General features: G+C 38.8%; 2 protein-coding genes across 3 annotated transcripts in view; one reads left to right on the top strand and one right to left on the bottom strand.

Annotated features, from left to right (window-relative positions):
* Positions 1-11,696, top strand: part of fbxw8 (F-box and WD repeat domain containing 8) — a 24,733-nt gene extending 13,037 nt beyond the window's left edge. Inside the window, exons 8-11 of one of the 2 annotated variants that reach the window (XM_017434733.3) lie at positions 5,088-5,215; positions 8,811-8,984; positions 9,239-9,355; positions 9,816-11,696. In XM_017434733.3, the coding sequence (XP_017290222.1) occupies positions 5,088-5,215; positions 8,811-8,984; positions 9,239-9,355; positions 9,816-9,981 (585 nt within the window). In that variant the 3' untranslated portion in view covers positions 9,982-11,696. Of the gene's footprint in view, positions 1-1,064; positions 1,890-5,087; positions 5,216-8,810; positions 8,985-9,238; positions 9,356-9,815 lie in introns of those variants that run through there. The other variant, XM_037978951.1, reaches the window with a different exon arrangement.
* Positions 10,072-19,250, bottom strand: tesca (tescalcin a). Its single transcript, XM_017434730.3, has 8 exons — positions 19,050-19,250; positions 17,451-17,520; positions 16,909-16,989; positions 15,663-15,802; positions 13,977-14,038; positions 12,936-13,043; positions 12,800-12,847; positions 10,072-12,720 (listed from the first exon to the last, which is right to left on the bottom strand). The coding sequence occupies exons 1-8, from the start codon at positions 19,111-19,113 to the stop codon at positions 12,628-12,630; spliced, it is 666 nt and encodes a 221-aa protein (XP_017290219.1). The 5' UTR covers positions 19,114-19,250; the 3' UTR covers positions 10,072-12,627.

The raw sequence follows: 19,250 nt of genomic DNA, 5'->3' as shown, positions 1-19,250 counted from the left end.
AAGGGAGTGCAGTGGTGGGGAGTTTGATTGTCAGCCCCTGCAGTGTGCCGTGTACATTCACTAATAGTCTGGTAGTTATGATGGTTTATCTTGTTTTATCGACTAAAAGACGACTAACACTGATGACCAGAGGGAAAAGATATTTTTGAAAGATTTTCACTCAGTGGTTTTGCTTCAGTTAAAACTGACATATTTCTTTTTATTATTCATTAATAAATAAATAAAATAATTTTAGTAGTGATAATAAAAATTCTAAAAAACACCTCATTACAAGATGTGAAGAACTGAAATCAGCATTGTTTAGGCAATATAAAAAAGGTGTTTTGAACAAACATTCACTGGAATAATTTTTATTTAAACATTTCGGTCCCTGAGTGGACCTTATTCTCGTTTCACAGGCTCTAAAATATCATTAAAAATATCTTGGAACAAGTTTTTTTTTTTCAAGTAAGTTTTTGACTGTTAGTTGTAAGTTGTAAAACAAATCAGGTATTTTTTAAACATCAATTTTAGCCATTCAGACGATTTTCTTTACTATAGTTTGTCGGCCTAGCTTGTGTCAGACTCATAATCCAACTTTTTCAGTTTAGATGAAATTTGTTTTACTTAGTGCAAAAGTTTGTTAAATCTGCCTGAATTTCTGGTTTTGTCAGCGATCTCAGCCAAATCTCTTATCTAAATTATGCCAATAGATGGTCAGTACACCGTTCTTCCTAATTAACGTACAAATTTAATTAACTTGTCTGTCAGTGCTGTCACGCTTCCATCAGCTGTTTCACACAGAACGCAAAGCATGATTTGGCTGCCTCTGCTTTTTAGAAAGGAAAACATATGCTTCATTAAAACCTGTCAAGATGCATAGAGCTGGTGTTGGAGAAATGTTCTCCCATTTTTCACACCAAGGAGTGACACGTTTTTATTTGCAGCATCCCGGCTTGGCTGAACCAAACGACACCCAGTTTTGGTGACTTTGATTGAAACTCAACGGTGCTCCTTGACTTTGATGCACTTTCTGTTAATCCGCGTTAGGAGAAGAAACGTTGTTTTTTCTGCTATTCTTCCAGATCTTTGTTCTCCTGGTGTGTGTGCAGCATGTATGTGTGGCTGAGGCCCGTTTCCAAATCCTTGTTGCTACTTGCCTTCGTCTTGTCAGTGAACCAACATCACCCAGGCAGCCGCCCAGCTCGTGGCTCTGCATTCGACACGAGCTGGCATCCACCCTGGCAAACTATTCACCCACTGCAGTGGATCTACCTCAGAGCACAAGTGCTGCCAGAAAACCTGTCGTCTCCTCATAAAGTTGAGTGCTGTTTAGATAAATGGATACTCAATAAGCAGTTTGTTGTACAAAGAGTCAGCAAGGTGACATTATTTCTTGTTGTTTGCCATTAAGCATCTTCGGCACATGTAATCTCATGTAAAAATGTTAATTTGACTAATTTATATATCTATATGTTTTCATCAGATGATTTTAAAAATCAAAGTACACTTACAGTCCTCTGCCATGGCAGATGCCTTATTTTATAAATTAAAAAAAATAGTTTTGGATCGTCATCAGAATGTGATGTGTTCTTCACATTTAGTTGGCTAAGTGGGTTTTGCATCTTGCTCACAGCCAAACAAATGCTGAAATTTTGATCTCTTGCATGTAAGAAAAGCACCACAGATAACAGGAAATCAGCTTGTATAGCCTACAACACGAGTTGGCGTCCACACTGGCAAATGACACTCATGAAACGACAGACTGAACTGTTTGATTGAGCAAAGTCTGTCGGCTATGAGCGCCATAATACTTCTGAGTTCCCAGCCTTCCTTTACACTTAGACAGTCTTGGCTAAGTGTAAAGTTGTCCGAGTTAGGCTGGAGATAACTGATAAGTGATTAAACATGTGGAAATCACTTATCAGTTATCTTCAACTTAACTGACAATCAAGATCAAGACTGGCAAAGTGTAAAGGAAGGCTGGGAACTCAGAAGTATTATGGCCCCCCTGCTTGTCTATAGACTCACTAACATAAAATAATATTTTGACTTTTATACTTTAGTTATATCCAGGAAACTGAGTCCAGATAACTCCATGAAACCACCTTTTTTCAGATGTCTTCCCAAACTTTCTTTACACGTAGTTAATTTTAATGGTATGATTTGAATAAAAAAAGTAACTTAAATGAATTTATGGATGTTGTCGCTTCCCAGAAACACTCGCAAAGACCAGGAGAACCGAGAACATCAAGTGATGATTAAAACTTAGAATTAACTACAGAATATTAGGCGATATATTGTTGTCCAACTGGAGTGGGCAAAATTATGTGACTGGTACTTTTTATGAAGTACTTTGACCCTTGGAGGCTGCACACAAACAGCTATAGGAACCTGTAGTTCATCTAACGGATATTTCAGCTCTCAAGACTGTGTTCAAGTGGATTAGTTTTTAGTTTAGTAGTTTATTTATCAAGGACAGTTTACATTGATGTAAATGTACCAGAGTGAGCCAAAAGACTAGTTTGGTCCAAATATAAATTTATAGAATCAAATAAAAATAACAAGATTATTCAAACCCTAAAAGTATTTGGACATAAAAAAAAACAAAAAAACAATCCCCATGAAATTTCTAAGAGTCTCAAACATCTAAAACTTTACTGAGAGTGTGCCATATGTGTTTGTTTTCAGTCATTTGCTTTAAACTTCTTGTTTTCTTTTTCTGAATGGAAAATCCAAATCCATCTGTTTACACTGAGCAGAAAAACAGAATAAATGTTGTGTTCTCTAAAATACATTACTATCAGCATTAGATTAGAGATTTCAGGAGTCAGCCTACAAGAGTTTTTTCTTCTTTTTCTCAAAAATGAGTTAAGTTTGAGTTTGTGCTCTGTTGTTTGGGATGAGTTAGGAATGCCAAATAACAAGAAGCCACAAACCTGTCATTACCACTCATCATGTCCAACTGGCTAATCTCTGTTTGTCCACATGGTGTCTAAACCCATTGTTGTTTCAGATGTGGGTGTTTGTGGAAGATGCTGAAGTCATGCAGACAGCCAGGTTCATATCTAAACATATTTTCCCAGCAGGCTTTTGCACAGGTGGATCCTTCTTTTCTTAATGGAAAAAGCCTGGACTTTGGAGGCAGCAGCTCTTTGACGTGACAAACTTCTGCAGTTCGGTCTAATGGGTTCAGGGACGCTGGCAAAACCAGAATTCAATATTTTTCTCTAAGGTGCAGTGGTAATTTAAAAAAAAAATGTCATCCTTTTAAAAGCATGGAGAGTAATCGCATTAACATCCCAGTGTAATTCCCAGACTTTCTTTTGTCTGCAAGCCTCACTCTTGCTCCGGCGAGCGCATTAGCCTAACCACCGCTCCGCAGTTATTCTTCCTCTAAACGTGCTGTCGCGATCTCATAACAGCCTAGAATATTAACACAAAGCAGCTCTTCGCCTCCCCCAGTGACAGTTCTTCATTTTAGCGGGCGAGGTGGGGGAGATATTTAATAAAAATATCTTTCTAATTCTGCAGTGATTCATTGAGAACAGCAGGCTGAACCTCATTTCTGCGCCTCCTTCTCCTGTGCTGTCCAAATCCTATCAAGCTGTCATTTTGAAGTCCGGAGTGATTTGGGCTTCGCCCCGGGGTGGTGCACAATTAAAGCTCCGCTTGGCCCAAATACGGGGACACACAGAAACTGCTGGCACCTCTTCGTGGCTTCTAACACCCCTCTCTTTTGTTTTCCTTCTTGAAAGGCCTTTGTCTTTGCTGCAGTCTCTCCATCACTCGTTTCTTTCTGTTTCTGTTTTTCCTAGATTTTGGCTCTTTCCATCTTGCACTCTCCTTCAGTTTTCATTTTTGGTCATTTTAATTATTCAAAGACAGTTTTTTGCCTGGCGGTTACCCCGTTTGCTCAGTCTCATTTGGATGAGAAAGCACCAGCTGCTAATTGATCAATTAGGCCAGCTCCAGATGACATCATTGTAACTTGCATGAAAGGAGTTTTACTGCTGCCATCAAAAGCCACAGGCTGCGCATCCCATATACAGTCATTTAAATTTATTTATTTATTTTTTCCAGTTAATTTGCTTAAGTTCTTTTGTGATGTTAACCTTCTGGTATGGCATCATTGTGGTTAGTGGCGTCTGTCTGATATTCAACTTCACTTCCTCAGTTTTTATCGGCCTTGAGGCAGCTTCTCCTTTGCGTTGGGAGTTTTGACCACATTTCAGACTGACTGTTTCACAAATCTGCAACTGTTATTCTTGACCTTTTTGTTCAGATGTTGAGGAAATATCAAATATAGCCGACACTTGTTCATAAATCAGACTTGGAGACAATTATTCTAAAAATGACAAGCTGTAGTTCCCAAACCTAAACCTCCTCCAGTTTGATGGTAAATGCCCTGAAACTAAAGCTGGTAATTTAACCTTTAAGTCATAATCACCAGCCGTCAAAGGGTGACAGTGAGCGATCATGTTTTTGCTTGTGTGCATATGTTTGTCGGAATTTTTTAATAAAACTCACAGAAAGTAATCATTAGATGTACATCTACAACTGATTCACTTTTGAAGTCAATTCAGTTCAAAAGTAGCAAAATTCTTGATTTTCTCCACATGGCTGCGAGTTTTTTTTTTTTTTTTTTTTCCCTGTCCTTTCACCTGTGTGTCTCATGGGTCTTTACCCCCCCTTCGGCCAAAGCAGCCCAACATCCCGGTCTTGGATAGCCTTCATCAGTTGTTGAGGGGGAGCTGAGCTGGATTCTTTGGATTCTTCATTCTGCACTGCGTTGGTGCAGTAAGCAGCTGCCCGTCAGTTTGACATGTTCTCTTTAGAACAAGTCTTTTTGTCTTCTAAACAATCTGATTTCTGTACAACTTAACTACATAAATCCACAGTCTGGTGGCCATCTTTAGAGTGAAACTGCAGCGTACCAGACCTTTCATAGTGTCATCCCTTCATATATGCTTGTGCAGCGTCCATTTAATGTGGCCCCAGAGGTTCTGGGTAGTCAAAAAACTCAATTGTGATTTATTTACATTATTACTGTCAAGACTTGTAGGCTACTGCAACTAAAATATGATGTTAAATGGACTTGATTTCAGATCCACGTTTACAGCCTGGAGACGAGCAAACCAACAGGTTGTCTCGGCAGCTCGCCGGGAGATTTCACCTGCATCAACCTGAGAGACGGCCCCCCTCATCTGCTGGTGTGCGGAAACAAGGACAGGAGGTAGAAGCACAAAAACACACTTCAGTGCAGATGGGGAATAAATGGAAATAAAGCATGAGGAAAGAAAACCGAGCCAAGAACTTGTTGAGAAGTTTCCCCACATTGACACCTAATGAAACGAGCTGGGAAGCCGAGGCTGGAAGCAGAGAACAGGTGTTTAGAAAAATGTGTGAAAAGACAAAACTCTATTATATTTGTGCATTAGTCAAAAATCTGTTTCCTTAACCAAACAAAGCTTTGAAAAGCTCATTGGAGACAAACAGGCACTGATATTTTTACAGGAGAGTTGTTTTGCTCTTTGTCTCCGCCATCACCTGGTGAATGTTAACAATTAAAAAAATGTTTATCTTGGTTCAATCCAGCAGCAGATAAACACATTCATGAATGCACACATTTTTTTGCCACATCCTGGCTCTCCATTTGAAGAAAAGACAGATAAAAGACCCATTCTCATCTATTCTGCACTTGTTAGTGGGCGCTGCCGTGCAGAAGATGCCAGAAAAGGAGAAATCCCTGGCATGTCTTCATCTGAAGCTGCCCCCGCTGTTTCTGTTCAGCCCCAAACCCATCTGGCTGTTAAGTAGTTGGCTTAAAGCAAAAGAGAAACTACATCATACTGTTTAGGTTCAGTTTTTTTTCTCCTACTTACTAGTTATGATTAACAGCACCTGCACAAAGACAAAGAAATACTCTGTTAAAAATGTTTTGTCGGTGGCTTCACTCTTGGCTTATTGATCAGCTGTTGCCAGCAGAAGAAACACAAACGAGCTTGGCTCTTCCACTTTGGCTTCTGCTGATAAAGCTCAGAGTCGAGGACAAATGGTAATGGGAGAGACTGAGGGACAGTCGGCAAACTTGGCCCTCTGTCAGGGTGGCTTCAAGCCAAAGCCTAATGCATCCCCCTTTTTTTATCCAGACATCGCTCTGGATTTTTTTTTTTTTTGTCAGATCCAAGGAACGAATTAGGGGTCCAGAGAAGGGCTGTCTGGACAAAAGAACACATCTGTGCAAACAGGAGTGATGTGAACAGAGAGGGAAACAGGATACAGTAAATGGGAGGAAGAAAGGTGTGTCATACCTGCGTCTGTCAGTCATTTTTATCAGGATGCTGCACAGACATTTACAGCGTTCCATATGTAATTCATGATACATGTATTCATTGTTTGTAATTAAACACTATTTTGTGTTTTTAAATGTCAACTGGCATTAAAAACACTAAATGTCTATTACTCGGTTTCACAGACATTGAGCTAAAATGTGGTGTAGTAGTAGCTGACACTGATCCCTAATGTTTATTTTGAGCACTGACAGATTGTTCTAGTTTTTGGAGTTTTCCAGTCATGCTGATATGCATTCTGACACACTAAATGTAAAGAAAACACTCGGCTAAAGCCATCAAAACCCATATGGAAGCTTGAGTCACATGGTTGACCCACATTGGGCTGGCTGTAGTCAGTGCAAGTAAACAAATATGGAGGAATCAGACAAGCATAGAATCTAGGAGAAATATAAGAGTGAATCTGCTGCTAAAAGCCAACGAAAAGAGAAAGATCGAGTAAAACAGCTGTCAAGAATAAATGTCGAGAATCAAGCAGGGCCGTGGAGTGCCATAAGGACAGAGCTTGGCATTTAAACATATGTTTTCTGCAAAACTTCTGCTAGACCGCTAAGTTTATCATTTCAACCGAACCCATCTTTATATATGCACACTTTACTCAACAGCACATGAAAACGATCAAACTTCATTCCAAACAACTCTTTCATGGACGTCGCTCTAGTTGGACCTTGTTTCAGTCACTTCGGCTGTTTTGTAGGTAAACAAATACATGTGGCAGCTGGCGGCCATTTGCAAATTAGGCTTACCATTTTTAAATTTAGAGACACCTTAACCATCGGTAAGAGAAAGATGTTGTGTAGAGTTTGTTTCTTACTGTATGATTTTCGTTTCTGACAGGTCTTTGTAACCAAAGGACGACTCTGGTAGCTCCTAAAGTCCGTATGCTGGAAGTAGGGTGTTGTTATAAAACTTAGAGCCTTTTTTTACATGTGGAACGAAGCATGCAATACTGTCACTTTGCAGCGCAGCTCCAAATTTTAGGTGAACATAACAATTCATCAGGAGTATCAAGCTCTCCTGTGGCCACAGGACTGAATCCGACATTATGCTAAGGATGATTTATGTCTTCTTCTGGCTTTAGAGGGAAAAAAAGCTGTTCAGGAGGTATTTGTGCCTCACCCACACTTTCTCTTGATTAATGAAGAAGAGTCTGGCCAGTGACAGTTCACTGAAGACCGTTTCCTCCAGCATTAGGTTTATGCTTTCCTGCGGTCTGCCAGTAATCTTCATTCCTCATTGTTTATACGTGCGCTCCCATCACGTAATGCCACTAAACAGGCACAACTAACTGCAGACAAACAAGTCCGCTGTGCCCATTTAGCCATTTAAGTCTGATTCTTTTAAAAAGTTTTGATAGTGGCAAAATGAAATCTGTCTGAGTCCCCAGGGTAAATTTGATTATGGTAATGAAGACTTGGAAGAAGGTTGAGCCTGGATGGAGTCATGTCCTGGATGCTTTCAGCTGCAATAAAGCCACACGACAACAGATGGAGCTGAAGCTCCCCTGGGCTTTTGTTGCTAATGAAACGCACAAAGCAAAAAAATCCTGCTCATGTTGCCTTTTGTCCATCATAGGAAAAAAACCTTCAGAATGCATCATAATTATAATTAAAGCTATCATAATAACAGATTATTCATACCCTTAATTACCTGCAGAATGAATGAGATTTTAGCAGGAATTAATTGAAAATAAAAAACTGAATATTTATTTAAAGATTTACATTAAAAAAAAATGAAATGATTTAGGACAATAATTCAAAAACTGCAAAAAATATACATTTTAAACAATACTCAAAATGTCATTTAAAGTGGTTCATATCCATATAAAGATAATAAAGATTATTATTTTTAAAGGACTTTTTATTTCTTCCATGTCTTATAATTTGCACACAGCATCAGGATTTCAAGCAGTTCTAAAAAAAGTCCATAAAACATTCAAAATGCAACCTTTATTTCTGTTTAATTATTGTTTTTTTTTTCAAATTTAAATTGTTTACACACTAAAAAATAATTATTTATCACTGTGTTGGTCACAACATTTTTTTTTCATATATTTTCTTATAGTTTTTGTTGTTCTGCTCATTTTTAATCATCATTGTTAGGAGCTCAAATGTTCCGCTGCTGTTTTTTTTTTTTTTTTTTTTTTCAGATGAACCTAAATATTGTTATTTCATTGTTAGTTTGTGCTTTTGTACATAATTTAAGATTTTTTTTCTTAGTTAAATATTATCTGTTCTATTTCATATGATTGTGATACTTTGATCTAGTAAAAAACATGTAGGAATAGTGAAGTACGTGTCTTTAATGGTACTTACTGTAAAGTCATGAAGACTCAACAAGTGATTATTCATTTAAATATACATAAAGTATTTATATTAACAAAGAAGGACTAAAATCTATGTGTAGTTTTATAGCAAAAACAAAAAAGTGTTCAGTAAAATAAAATCAAGTTTTCTCTTTTTTCCCACCGTGATGCAGGGTGAGAGTGTTCGACCTGCGAGCCGGCTCCTCCGTGGTGTCCCTGTACGCCCACCACCTGGGTGTCACCTCCGTTCAGGCAGATGATTGGAAGATCGTGAGCGGCGGCGAAGAAGGACTGGTGTGTGTGTGGGAGATCAGGATGGGAGCTAAGCTGTGGGAAATGCACAACAGGTGGGAAATCCACAGCAGACTTTTCAAAACTGTCAGGTCTGTTTCTGTGACACAACTCTGGTGAAAAACGTGTTCATCTTATGGCTAAACAGACGTATTTTTTCCTGACAAAAGTTAACATATATGCTGTATCATTTCATCAGCACAGCTACAATTTATACTAAACAGAACTGTTACTAATTTAGATGTTTTGGAAACCCAAGCAGATTATTATGGGTTAAAGGCTGAAGGTGTTATCTGTTTTTTTGTGGAAGGCATCCTGTAAGGCATGTCCACTTCAACTCCAGCACGCTGGTAACAGCCAACATCCCCGATGACAAGTCGCCACGAGGAGCCTGCATTACAGACGATGACCTCACAGCTCATCGCAGGTCACATTTTACTCGTCCATCTCTTCCTGCTTTACTAAAGTTAGAAGTCATTTATAAATAGTAAAATGTACTGGCTGTGTTCTGAGAGTTTAGTTTAATTCAATTCAATCTTGTAAGAGTTTTACATAAAGAAGCATTCTTGTTTGATTTCTGGGGTTAATATCAGGTTTCAGTCAGCTGTCTGTTCATTTTTTATGTTTAAAATTAAATTCTTACCTCAACAATATGTATATTTTTTCCCAACAGCTGTAGATGAACTAAAACCAACTGACTGCAGCTTTTAATATTTTATTTTCCATGGTGTAAATGTCCATCCTAAGGACAATTATAGTACATTTTTATTTTAATTGGAATAGTTCAGATATCTGGTAGCTGGTCTCCTTTTTCCTCCATGTGGTTGTTCTAAAACCCTAACATGATCTCTGTTGCTGTAACTGATGTGAATGTTTTTGTTCTGCAGACACAGGGGAGTCATCTGCCATTACGACTTCTCGGAGGACGCACTGTCGCAGGATCACATCTTACCCATCTGCAGGTCCGACTACACCGAGTCACATGGCTACAACTACAACATTAACCTGGCGGTGCCCTACGACAGGCTGGCTGGCTCCCATCCGTCTCACTGAAGGGCTTTGCAACAGGGCAAATAAAAGCCTGATTCAGGAACTGAAGGGACAACACGAACACTTGGGTTCTCCATCAACCTTTTTTTTTTATTTTCTTTGATTATTCTTGTCAAATTAAGGCATTTTAAATGTTATACTTCAGAGCTTACATGTAAATGTTGAACTCTTTAAGATCCCAGACTTGTAAAACTTGACTGTATATTTATTTTAAATGTTTTACTTCCTCACAGTGCAGTTCTGCATCCCAACAGTAATTTAAAGAACGGCATCTCTATCTTGATTTCCTAAATAAAACTAAATTTATCAATTTTTCTGCAAAACTTAGACATTTTTCCCCCACATGGTATTCAATGTGAGAGAAAAAAGACAATGCATCTAATTCAGTAATGATTAAAATGACTTGGTTTTAATGTCCCAGCAGCGAGGAGCAGAAATGAAAGGCCTAACTCTTCTGGCTCTGCAGAGGAATGGTATGTGCCTGCAGGCTTCACATGTTAAACACAGCAGATGACCCATGAGTGTCAGATGACAGAGTTCCTCGAGCATGTGATCCTTTTGTTTTAAGCTCTGAATCCTTCAGTTTGTATGCTGTTTCTGTTGAGAGTTGTCAAACAGACAGATCATGTAGTAGTAGTACTTAGAAATGTCAGCAAGTACAACCCCAATTCCAAAAAAGTTGGGACATTGTGTAAAATGTAAATAAACACATATTGCAATGATTTGCAAATCTCATAAATCCATATTTTATTCACAATGTAACAGTCAACATATCAAATGTTTAAACAAAGAAACAGTACAATTAAAAAAAAGATCATTCCGAGTTTTATGGCAGCAATACATCTATAAAATGTTGCGACAGAGGCAACAAAGGGCTGGAAAAGTAAGTGCTACGACTAAGAAACAGCTGGAAGAGCATTTTGCAACTAATAAGGTTAATTGGCAACAGGTCAGTAAGAGGACTGGGTATAAAAAGAGCATTTTAGAGAGGCTGAATCTCTCAGACGGTAAGATGGGCAGAGGTTCTCCAGTATCTAAACTAGGGGTCTTCAATCCTGGTCCTGGAGGGCCACCATCCTGCATGTTTTACTTGTTTCTCTGCTCCAACACACCTGATTTGAATCAATGTGTGATTAACAGGCTTCTGCGGAACATGAAGAGGTGATTTAACCACTGAATCAGGTGTGTTGGAGCAGGGAAACAAGTAAAACATGCAGGATGGTGGCCCTCGAGGACCAGGGTTGGAGACCCCTGATTTATACAAAGACATCTAAAAATAGAAGTGTTTATGTTTTTGTTTTGTATTGCTCTCCCATTTCCTTTACACTTCCAAGTACCTTCTGGCACTTCCCAGGCTGACACTAAATCAGAAACTGTTCTTAATGTATTTCCTTGTAAAATAAAAGAAACAATGTCAGACTAATGTTCCTCAGTGAAAAATTGAGAAGACTTTGAATCCCCTATCATAATATCATCAAAACATTTCAAGAATCCAGACAAGGACAAGGCTGAAAGTTAATACTGGATTCTCGTGACCTTCAGGCCCTCAGGCAGGACTGCATTCAAAACAGATCTGAGTCTGTCATGAACATCACTGCATGTGTTCAGGAACAGTTTATTACACCATCAACATGCTGATTAACGTTCTCTCAGGCAAAGAAGAAGCCACATGTGAACATAATCCAGAAAGTCACCTCTGAGTCAAAGCTCCTTTAAAATGGACTGATGCAAAATGGAAATTTTATTTTATTTTTTTTGAAAACCACGACGGCCACGTCCTCTGTACTAAAGAGGAGAGGGAGCTGTTATTACCGTACAGTTAGGCCTGCCTCTCTGATGGTATGGGGGTGCATTAGTGCATCTGGCATGGGTAGTTTACACATCTGGAAAGACAACATCAATGCAGAAAACTATCTACAGGACTTGGAACAACATCTGCTCCCATCCAGCAAACATTCCTGCAAAGACGACCCTGGTGACCGTTGAACAACTAAAATCCTTCAACAGACAAGAATAGGACAACATTTCCCTCCAAAAACTCCAGCAGCTGTTCTCCCTAAAAGAAGAGAGGATTATTCACAGTGGTAAACATGGCCCCATTCCAGCTTCTGAGATGTGTTTCTACCAAAAAAAACTAATTTTTTCAAATTTCCTACTTTCAACATGTGGCATGTTTACGGTTCGACTGTGAATAAAATACAGATTTATGAGAATTGCAAATCATTGCATTTACTTTTGATTTACATTTCACATAGCAGCCCAACTTTATTGGAATTCAGGTTGTATAAAAGGACTATCATAATCTGGAAATATGCTTTAATTTTGAAATGCTTGTATAAAGATCATAAAATTTGGAAACTGATTTACTGATGTTCAAAATCAAAACTAGTCAGGCTGAGAAGATGTGCGGAAGTAAAAGCAGTTTGACTGGAAATTTATCCACAGTTTAGTCTTATTCTAAAAAGGTGGAAGCTGCTTATAGTTGAGATAATTAAAAATGAATACAAACTTTAAAATATGAATCGTTTTCTTCCGTTTTAAAATATATAAGTGCATATTACATGTATTTGGCTTAATTCCTTTTAAGGACAGAAGTAGTTCTGCTAAAAACAGCAGCAACATTAAGAATTCCTTAGAATAACAAGTCCTTCACATGGTTGCTTTCCCACAATGCATTGTTGTAGTTTTCACATCCAGAAAACGAATGTGCATCCTGGACTCCAGTTCAAGGTTTTGCAACATCTGTGAGCAGACGACAAAATCTCCGTCATTAAAAAGGGACAAAACTAAATATTTCAGTAGAAGTTGGAAAAATGCAAACCTGTTCAAAATGCTCAAATGTAATCCCTTCGTAGAAATCATCCGGGCCCTGCAGGGAGGAAAGAGACGTGAGTGTGACACTTCGATGCGACAGTGAGAATCCGTTTTAGCAGCTCAGTCTCTGTGAGTCGTGTTACCATGTCGGGTGCATTCGTGCTCGCCACCTCCAACATGGCAGCATCTGCGATCGCCCTGGCAGCCTCCTGCCCAATGTTGCCGCTTTTCGACAGAAGCTCCTCTACAACCTTGGCAAGAACAGAAAATCCACAGATTTTGAATCCTCAGTGGAAATGATCGAGGTAAGAAAGTCCTACATATTAAAGTTGGGTGCAACTTAACACTTCTTCTCCTGCTCTTAACATCTACAATTTATCTACTAAGATAGATTTTTAGGACTTCCTAACAGTGAGTGTGATTATAAAGTTTCACTTTCTGACTCTTTTACTTTGATTTGCAGCCTTGGAAGACCAAATTATTCCTGAAAAACTTCTCATACCTACACTTGCTGTACCTTTTCCTAATCTTGATGAAATATTCAGTCAGGACAAAACCTGTGAATGCATGTTCAGGCTTTCATTATGCTGTAGCTAAAGCCCATGCATGTGCATGTTTTCATCTCCAAGAATCTGACTCCTTTGTTCGTACTTGAGCCCAGCGCTGTTTACGTGAAATAAAGGGTCGGCTCGACGGTTTAATGCATTTAAACATGATTATGGGAGGGAATGTACATCATGCATCAAACAGAAAATGAATCCAATTTGCTTCATTTAAAAGCTCCTGACTCAAGGTCACCTTTTGTTTGGTAAAACTGTAGATTTTAAAGGCTCAAAATTAACTTGACCCTAATTAGATTCATTTGCAATTTGATTACATCGTCCACTGTTTGTGCTCACAGATCTGCATACAACAGATCTGATCTGAACTGATTCTTCGTTTACAGAGTGCTCTTTAAAAAACACTGACATTGAGATTGAATGTCTGGAGTCTAAATAAGGAGACTTTTTTTTAAATAATTCAAATTATTGCTGGCAGAGCAGAACAATTCCCATGCTGCATTTGTTCAGTAACTGGATATGCTGCATAATTCATGATAAAGATTAATGCAATCTCCAATAAATTCATTTTAGAAGCAGTTCTATGTTGCATATGTGCATAAAAAGCAACTAATTGGCGTTTACCTTCCTGTACTCTTCCAGAGTAATGATGCCGTCAGAGTCTGTGTCATGCATGTTGAACAAAACTGGAAAAACAGAACGGTTAAGAAGATAGTTTGAGGTGATTATCAGATCAAAACAAACTGGTCTTTCCAGAAAAAAAAAGTTTTTGAGAGTTTCATCTAAACAAGCAGCACAAATATTAAACAGAGATCAGACTTCCTCATTTCCTGATGAAAGTCACTGATTTCAGTTCCTATCCTAAGAACACTGCCAGCGCTGTAGTCTGCTGGTCGGTTATTAACCTCACGTCTCCAGTTAGAGGAAACAGACTCTTTTAAACCCTGAGATACTCAGAGCATGAACAACGGCTTTCACTACAGCTGCAGTTTAGTCACTGTTCAATAAGCATGGAGTAAAACTTTTAAATTGAATTATAGTTCACTGATAGATAGCATTTAGGTAACATTTTCACTCAGCCAGTTTTTAAACAAAAAAAAAAACGCTTTTCCTTATTAAAGCATATCTTGTATTTTGTTAGAAACATGCTGACAATCATCCCGTCTTTTAAGGACTGGACAAAAAAAAAATAACCTGCATGACCTAAAATAAAGTTTGTGAGCTGCACACATGAAAACAGGCCATGATTTTGAAAACTTGGTCACACAAAACACAGCTGCACAGCTCTTTGGTTGCAAACACTCAGATTTCAGTGAGACCGCAACTGAAAATTTACCTTTTTTTTGTTTTTTTTTTACAATTTTCCTGCAATTTTCAGTCACCAAGAAGTCTCCAGCTGTTGCAGGAACTAACCAAGCCACTAAAGCTAACAGCTGCATGTGAAAAAACCCCCAAAGATTTGCAGCATTTCTTTTAAACTTCTTACTCAGACTTCTCAGTCTGATATCAAAGAACAAATGAGTAAAATCACTAACAGTTATAACAGAGTTTTAACTTAAATCAACACATGTGTGGAACAAAAAGATAGTTTTAAATTTAAATAACAACTCACGAGCAATAAATGATTGAATACAAATAAATTCTTCCTTAATAGACCAGAATCTCATGTAGCTGAAAATATTTTGCTGCTTATTTGACTTTAATAAACACTCACATGATTTAATCTCTGAAATGAAGACTTTTTGAAGTTTAGGCTAGATATATTTTACTAAAACCAACAGAAACAGTGTCCCTGTTCAGTGTAAATGAGTTTACTTTAACGTGATCAAACACAAACTTACTCAGTCGTGATGTTTCTGTGTTGAAGCTGAAACAGGAGCCCTGCAGGCTAAAGTTTTAACTCTACTGTCTGTCACATAATGAGGTCAGGACACCTCAGTAAGAATTCAGGCCTCTACTATTTAAGTTCATCATTTTGTGCTACCAGATTAACAACTCAACACTCTGTGTGTTCCAAGAAGGGATTCTGTTCTGACTCCCAAACAAATCTGTGTGGGAGGAAGGTGTTTGAGGAAATGAATCTACGGTGATAACTACCTCTCTGAGGGGAAGCAAACAGGTTACTGCAGGGTTGCAACTGAAAATATTTCCCAGACATGTTACCACAGATCAGCCCCCTGTGTCGAGTTTCCAGCTGGGACACGTTCTCATGTCATAGCTGACATGCTGAGAGGAATTCTGCTCTGTTCTCTTCCTTGCACACATTAATACAGACAGAGATTCAGGCCGACGTTAAAACCTTTTACTCACAGTGAAGTTTTTCCTTCCTCAACGCCTCCCTCTCCTCGTCTTTGGTTCTCAGAGTTGGGGGGCGGAAGTGGGACATGACCATGAGGAACTGCTCGAAACCAATCTCCTCAAAGGATCCCGTTTCATTCTCATGCTGGTTTCTGGATGGCAGATAAAACAGGATTGCAACACATTTATCTGGTTCAAACAGAACTCAGTAATGTGGGCTTTTAAAGCTGCAGCACGATGTTTCACCTGCCTCAGAAATCTGAAATACATCTTTTTATTTGATTCCTTTTTTTATTTGTGACAAATGTTAGCCAGACTTCTATTTTTGCGAACAGAAATAACAGAATCACAAATAACTTGTTTTTAACGCAAAGCAACTTAGTTGTTTCAATTCCTGTTTGTAAAATGTCAGAGTTATATTTAAAAAACAATAAGACCCAGAGCTGAGCCCATAGCCTGGGTGTGAACAAGTAAAGACCACCAGCAGGAAGTGTTTGCTCAGACATACTTGTTTCATTTAAGTTTCACACCAAGTTCTGCCAAGAATGTTTCTACTGTCATTTTAAATTTGCTGATGACAAAACAGATTGAAGAGCTCAGTTTATAATCATTACAGCCTCAGGATTGGTTACTGAAATATGTTTAAATGCACCGATGTCTAAAAACAGCTCAATCCCCTGAATAACATATGACACTGCAGCACTTCTTGTTTCTAAAGCTCAGTTTTAGCTCCTGTTTCTTCAAGCTGCCCCCACCACAAAAGGCCTAATCTGGTTTGAATGGTCACCAGATTAACTGAAACTGATGACATGCAGAAAAACTGGCCCTGTGTTTGCGTAAAATCGCTCGAAATAAATCACTTTGCAGGAAATTAGGTGAAAAAAAAGGAAATCTCAGACAAACAAGACCTTTCAAGTAGGTCAAGTTAAAGTCAAGTCAAAGAAACTTAAACTGACTTTTTTAATCAGAAAGAGGAGTGGTTTGTCACAGTAATAACAGCAAAACAAGGCTCCACACGTAAACATGAATAATTATAGTGATCAAACAGAAGGAGTATGAAATAAGGGCTTTCATCTGGCAGCTGGTATAATAATGTCACTATCTGAGAAAAGAAAATGATGTCAATCTTTTCATATTTACATAAAAGATAAGCCGACAAATGTCATAGATTTAACAAAACGAGGTCTGAGTCCTGATGATGGAAACTTTCTAACAGCATAGTAGTTTTGAGAGGAACATTTACTTCGATTGGACCCACCTTTTATCAAAGAAGGCCTCAATAATTTCCTTCTTGATGGGGTTGTTGGCGAGAGCAGGTATGCTGCTCAAGTGTTTTCTCCTGCAGCGACAGAACAAGGGAGAGCAGAAGAAGTAACTTCACCATAAAACTGAACGCAGCAGAACAGCCTCATTTTACAGGTTTAGAAACAAACAAAACAAATGAAGCGCAGGAAGGTTTTCAGTCACCGTGACCTTTGAGAGGAAGTAAGGCTCACTCTGATTTGTCACCAGCAGCACGTCACTGAAACGGTTCAGCGTGAAGCATGAACTTCACGTTTGTCTACTGTGCAATAATAAGAATATAAACGTTTCCTGATATATCTGGACAGCTACTAGAGGAAACTCTTTTAAACTGAACTATTTGATATTGTTCAGGATAAGCTTTTTAATGTTTGATTTTAACTACATGGATTATAATTTTTATGACTGTTTAAAATGTTGACTTACTCATCTAACTCCCATACAAACTACACCAGTTTTACATTATAGGAAATAATAATAACAATAACAACATTTTACCTTATTGTCTCTTCATTCCCACTCAGGTGCTGAAATCGGATGTGAAGGTTTTTAATCTGCTCCAATGAAACTGTGAAGAAACAAACACTAATTATGTTGACCCCGGTCTGTATTTTTAACTTTAAAATACTGTTATTACACCGCGGTTTGTATTTCTGTATTTAACCCGATCAGGTGTAAGTCTGCCATCAGTCTTAGCTCAGCAAACACACGGTACACCTTTGTTTAGCTGCTCCTAAAGGCTTCAGTGAGTCACTGCCTGTGTGGCCTGAAAAGGTTTAGAAGTCTGGTTCTGTGTTGAGACATTGATTCTTTCGGTTTATTCTTCACTCTTCTGCTCTCGGAGGCAGCTGAATGGATGTTTGCAGAGGCAGCTGTGTCTGCACACAGTGAGTTATGGGCAGACAGGTGGGGTGACATGCAGGCTGAACAAAACAAAAGACAATAACCTGATATACCAACCTGAGTGACACACACAAAACAACAACAGAGAAAAGGTGATCTGTATAACCTGTTGGTGCAGGTAAACGATTTCAATGAAATTCCACACAAGGTCATAGAAATCTTTAACCGAAGCAAAGGAGGAATAACAATATAGTAATAAAACGGTTCAAAGTCTCTGATGGGATCAGTAAAGCTGGACTCTAATCACTTAAACTGCACAAGCAAGATTCTTCTCTCTCTAAAAATAGATCTACTCACTTCTCTTCTGTTTTTAGCCATAAAAGCAGCACATTTTGGGGATTAGACGCAGTCGCTTTCAGGCTCAGTTGGACCAAATAAGATCATCACTCAGAATAAAGACCACATGGTCGATGCAGGTACAACTGCAGAAGAGTTTTAGTCGGGATTGTTCACGCCGCATAACGCAGGGGTTTATTTATAACTACTGGGTGTGATGAGGCTTGGTTTGAAACCAATTTAATCCTTTAGTTGAAGGGTGGAGTTTGGCTTCGGCTGGGTTCAGGGATCTCAGGTGTTTGACGTGAAGCTACTGAGGAGGAAGACGTTAAAAACCGGAGAAAAAGCATTTTCTCTGAAGACGCAGTGTCAGTGCTGAGCTGAAGATTTGCTGAAAGCTAAAAGCTTGAAGCAGCAAGAGGCTAGTTCAAAGCAGCTGAATCATAGCTAAAAGTTAAAAGTAGCAAATGGCTGGCTAAAAACTAAAAGTAGCAGATTTACAGCAAAAAGTATCAAAATGCTAGTTCCAAGCTAAAAGTAACACAGGAATGGCTAAAAGTTAAAAGTATCTAAAGGCTGGTTAAAAACCTAAAAGTAAGACAAGAAAACAAAAATACAGCAGGAGTGCTGGAGCAGGTTTCAAAGAGGAAACCTGAAGAGATCTGAATGTTTCTCTGAGGAAAATGTTTCTAAATCCAGTGAAATGTTGTTATAGGCAGCAGCCTCCTCCTGAATGAGCTGAACGTTTCATAAATGAAGGGTTTAAATAGCTCACAGGATGCAGAAGTAGTTAGATTACAAAAGAAGAAGAGAATAAAAAGCGCTGTGAAGGCTGACTCAGCACGTCTGATCCTGCAGCTTCACAATAAAAGCCAACCTGAATCAGTCCCAACACAAACACCTTCCTGTCAGACTTACACCCAGTCTTTGCCATCAGCTCGTGGTACTGGTGCTGCTCGGAGCGCGGGTGGGACGCTCCCATCGTGGCCGCCGTCCAGCCGGTGCGTCAGGACGAGTCTGCCTCAACTTTCCTGCGCTCCTCCAGCTTTAAAGCCCGCGTCTGTCTTCAAGAAAGCAGGCTTCCTCCTGGTCCTAAACCCATCCGGCTTTCTGCTGACG

This window comes from Kryptolebias marmoratus, linkage group LG1 (assembly GCF_001649575.2).
Source record: "Kryptolebias marmoratus isolate JLee-2015 linkage group LG1, ASM164957v2, whole genome shotgun sequence".
Taxonomy (NCBI): domain Eukaryota; kingdom Metazoa; phylum Chordata; class Actinopteri; order Cyprinodontiformes; family Rivulidae; genus Kryptolebias; species Kryptolebias marmoratus.
The sequence above is the reverse complement of the archived record's forward strand: the minus strand, read 5'-3'. Positions and strand labels throughout refer to the sequence as shown.

Excerpts from the sequence above, each read along its gene's own strand:
- tesca (XM_017434730.3), bottom strand. The coding sequence starts at position 19,113 with ATGGGAGCGTCCCACCCGCGCTCCGAGCAGCACCAGTACCACGAGCTG. Across the intron at positions 12,848-12,935 it reads GCACGAATGCACCCGACATG|GGCCCGGATGATTTCTACGA; the intron begins GTAACACGACTC and ends TCCTCCCTGCAG. Across the intron at positions 12,721-12,799 it reads CATTTGAGCATTTTGAACAG|ATGTTGCAAAACCTTGAACT; the intron begins GTTTGCATTTTT and ends GTCTGCTCACAG.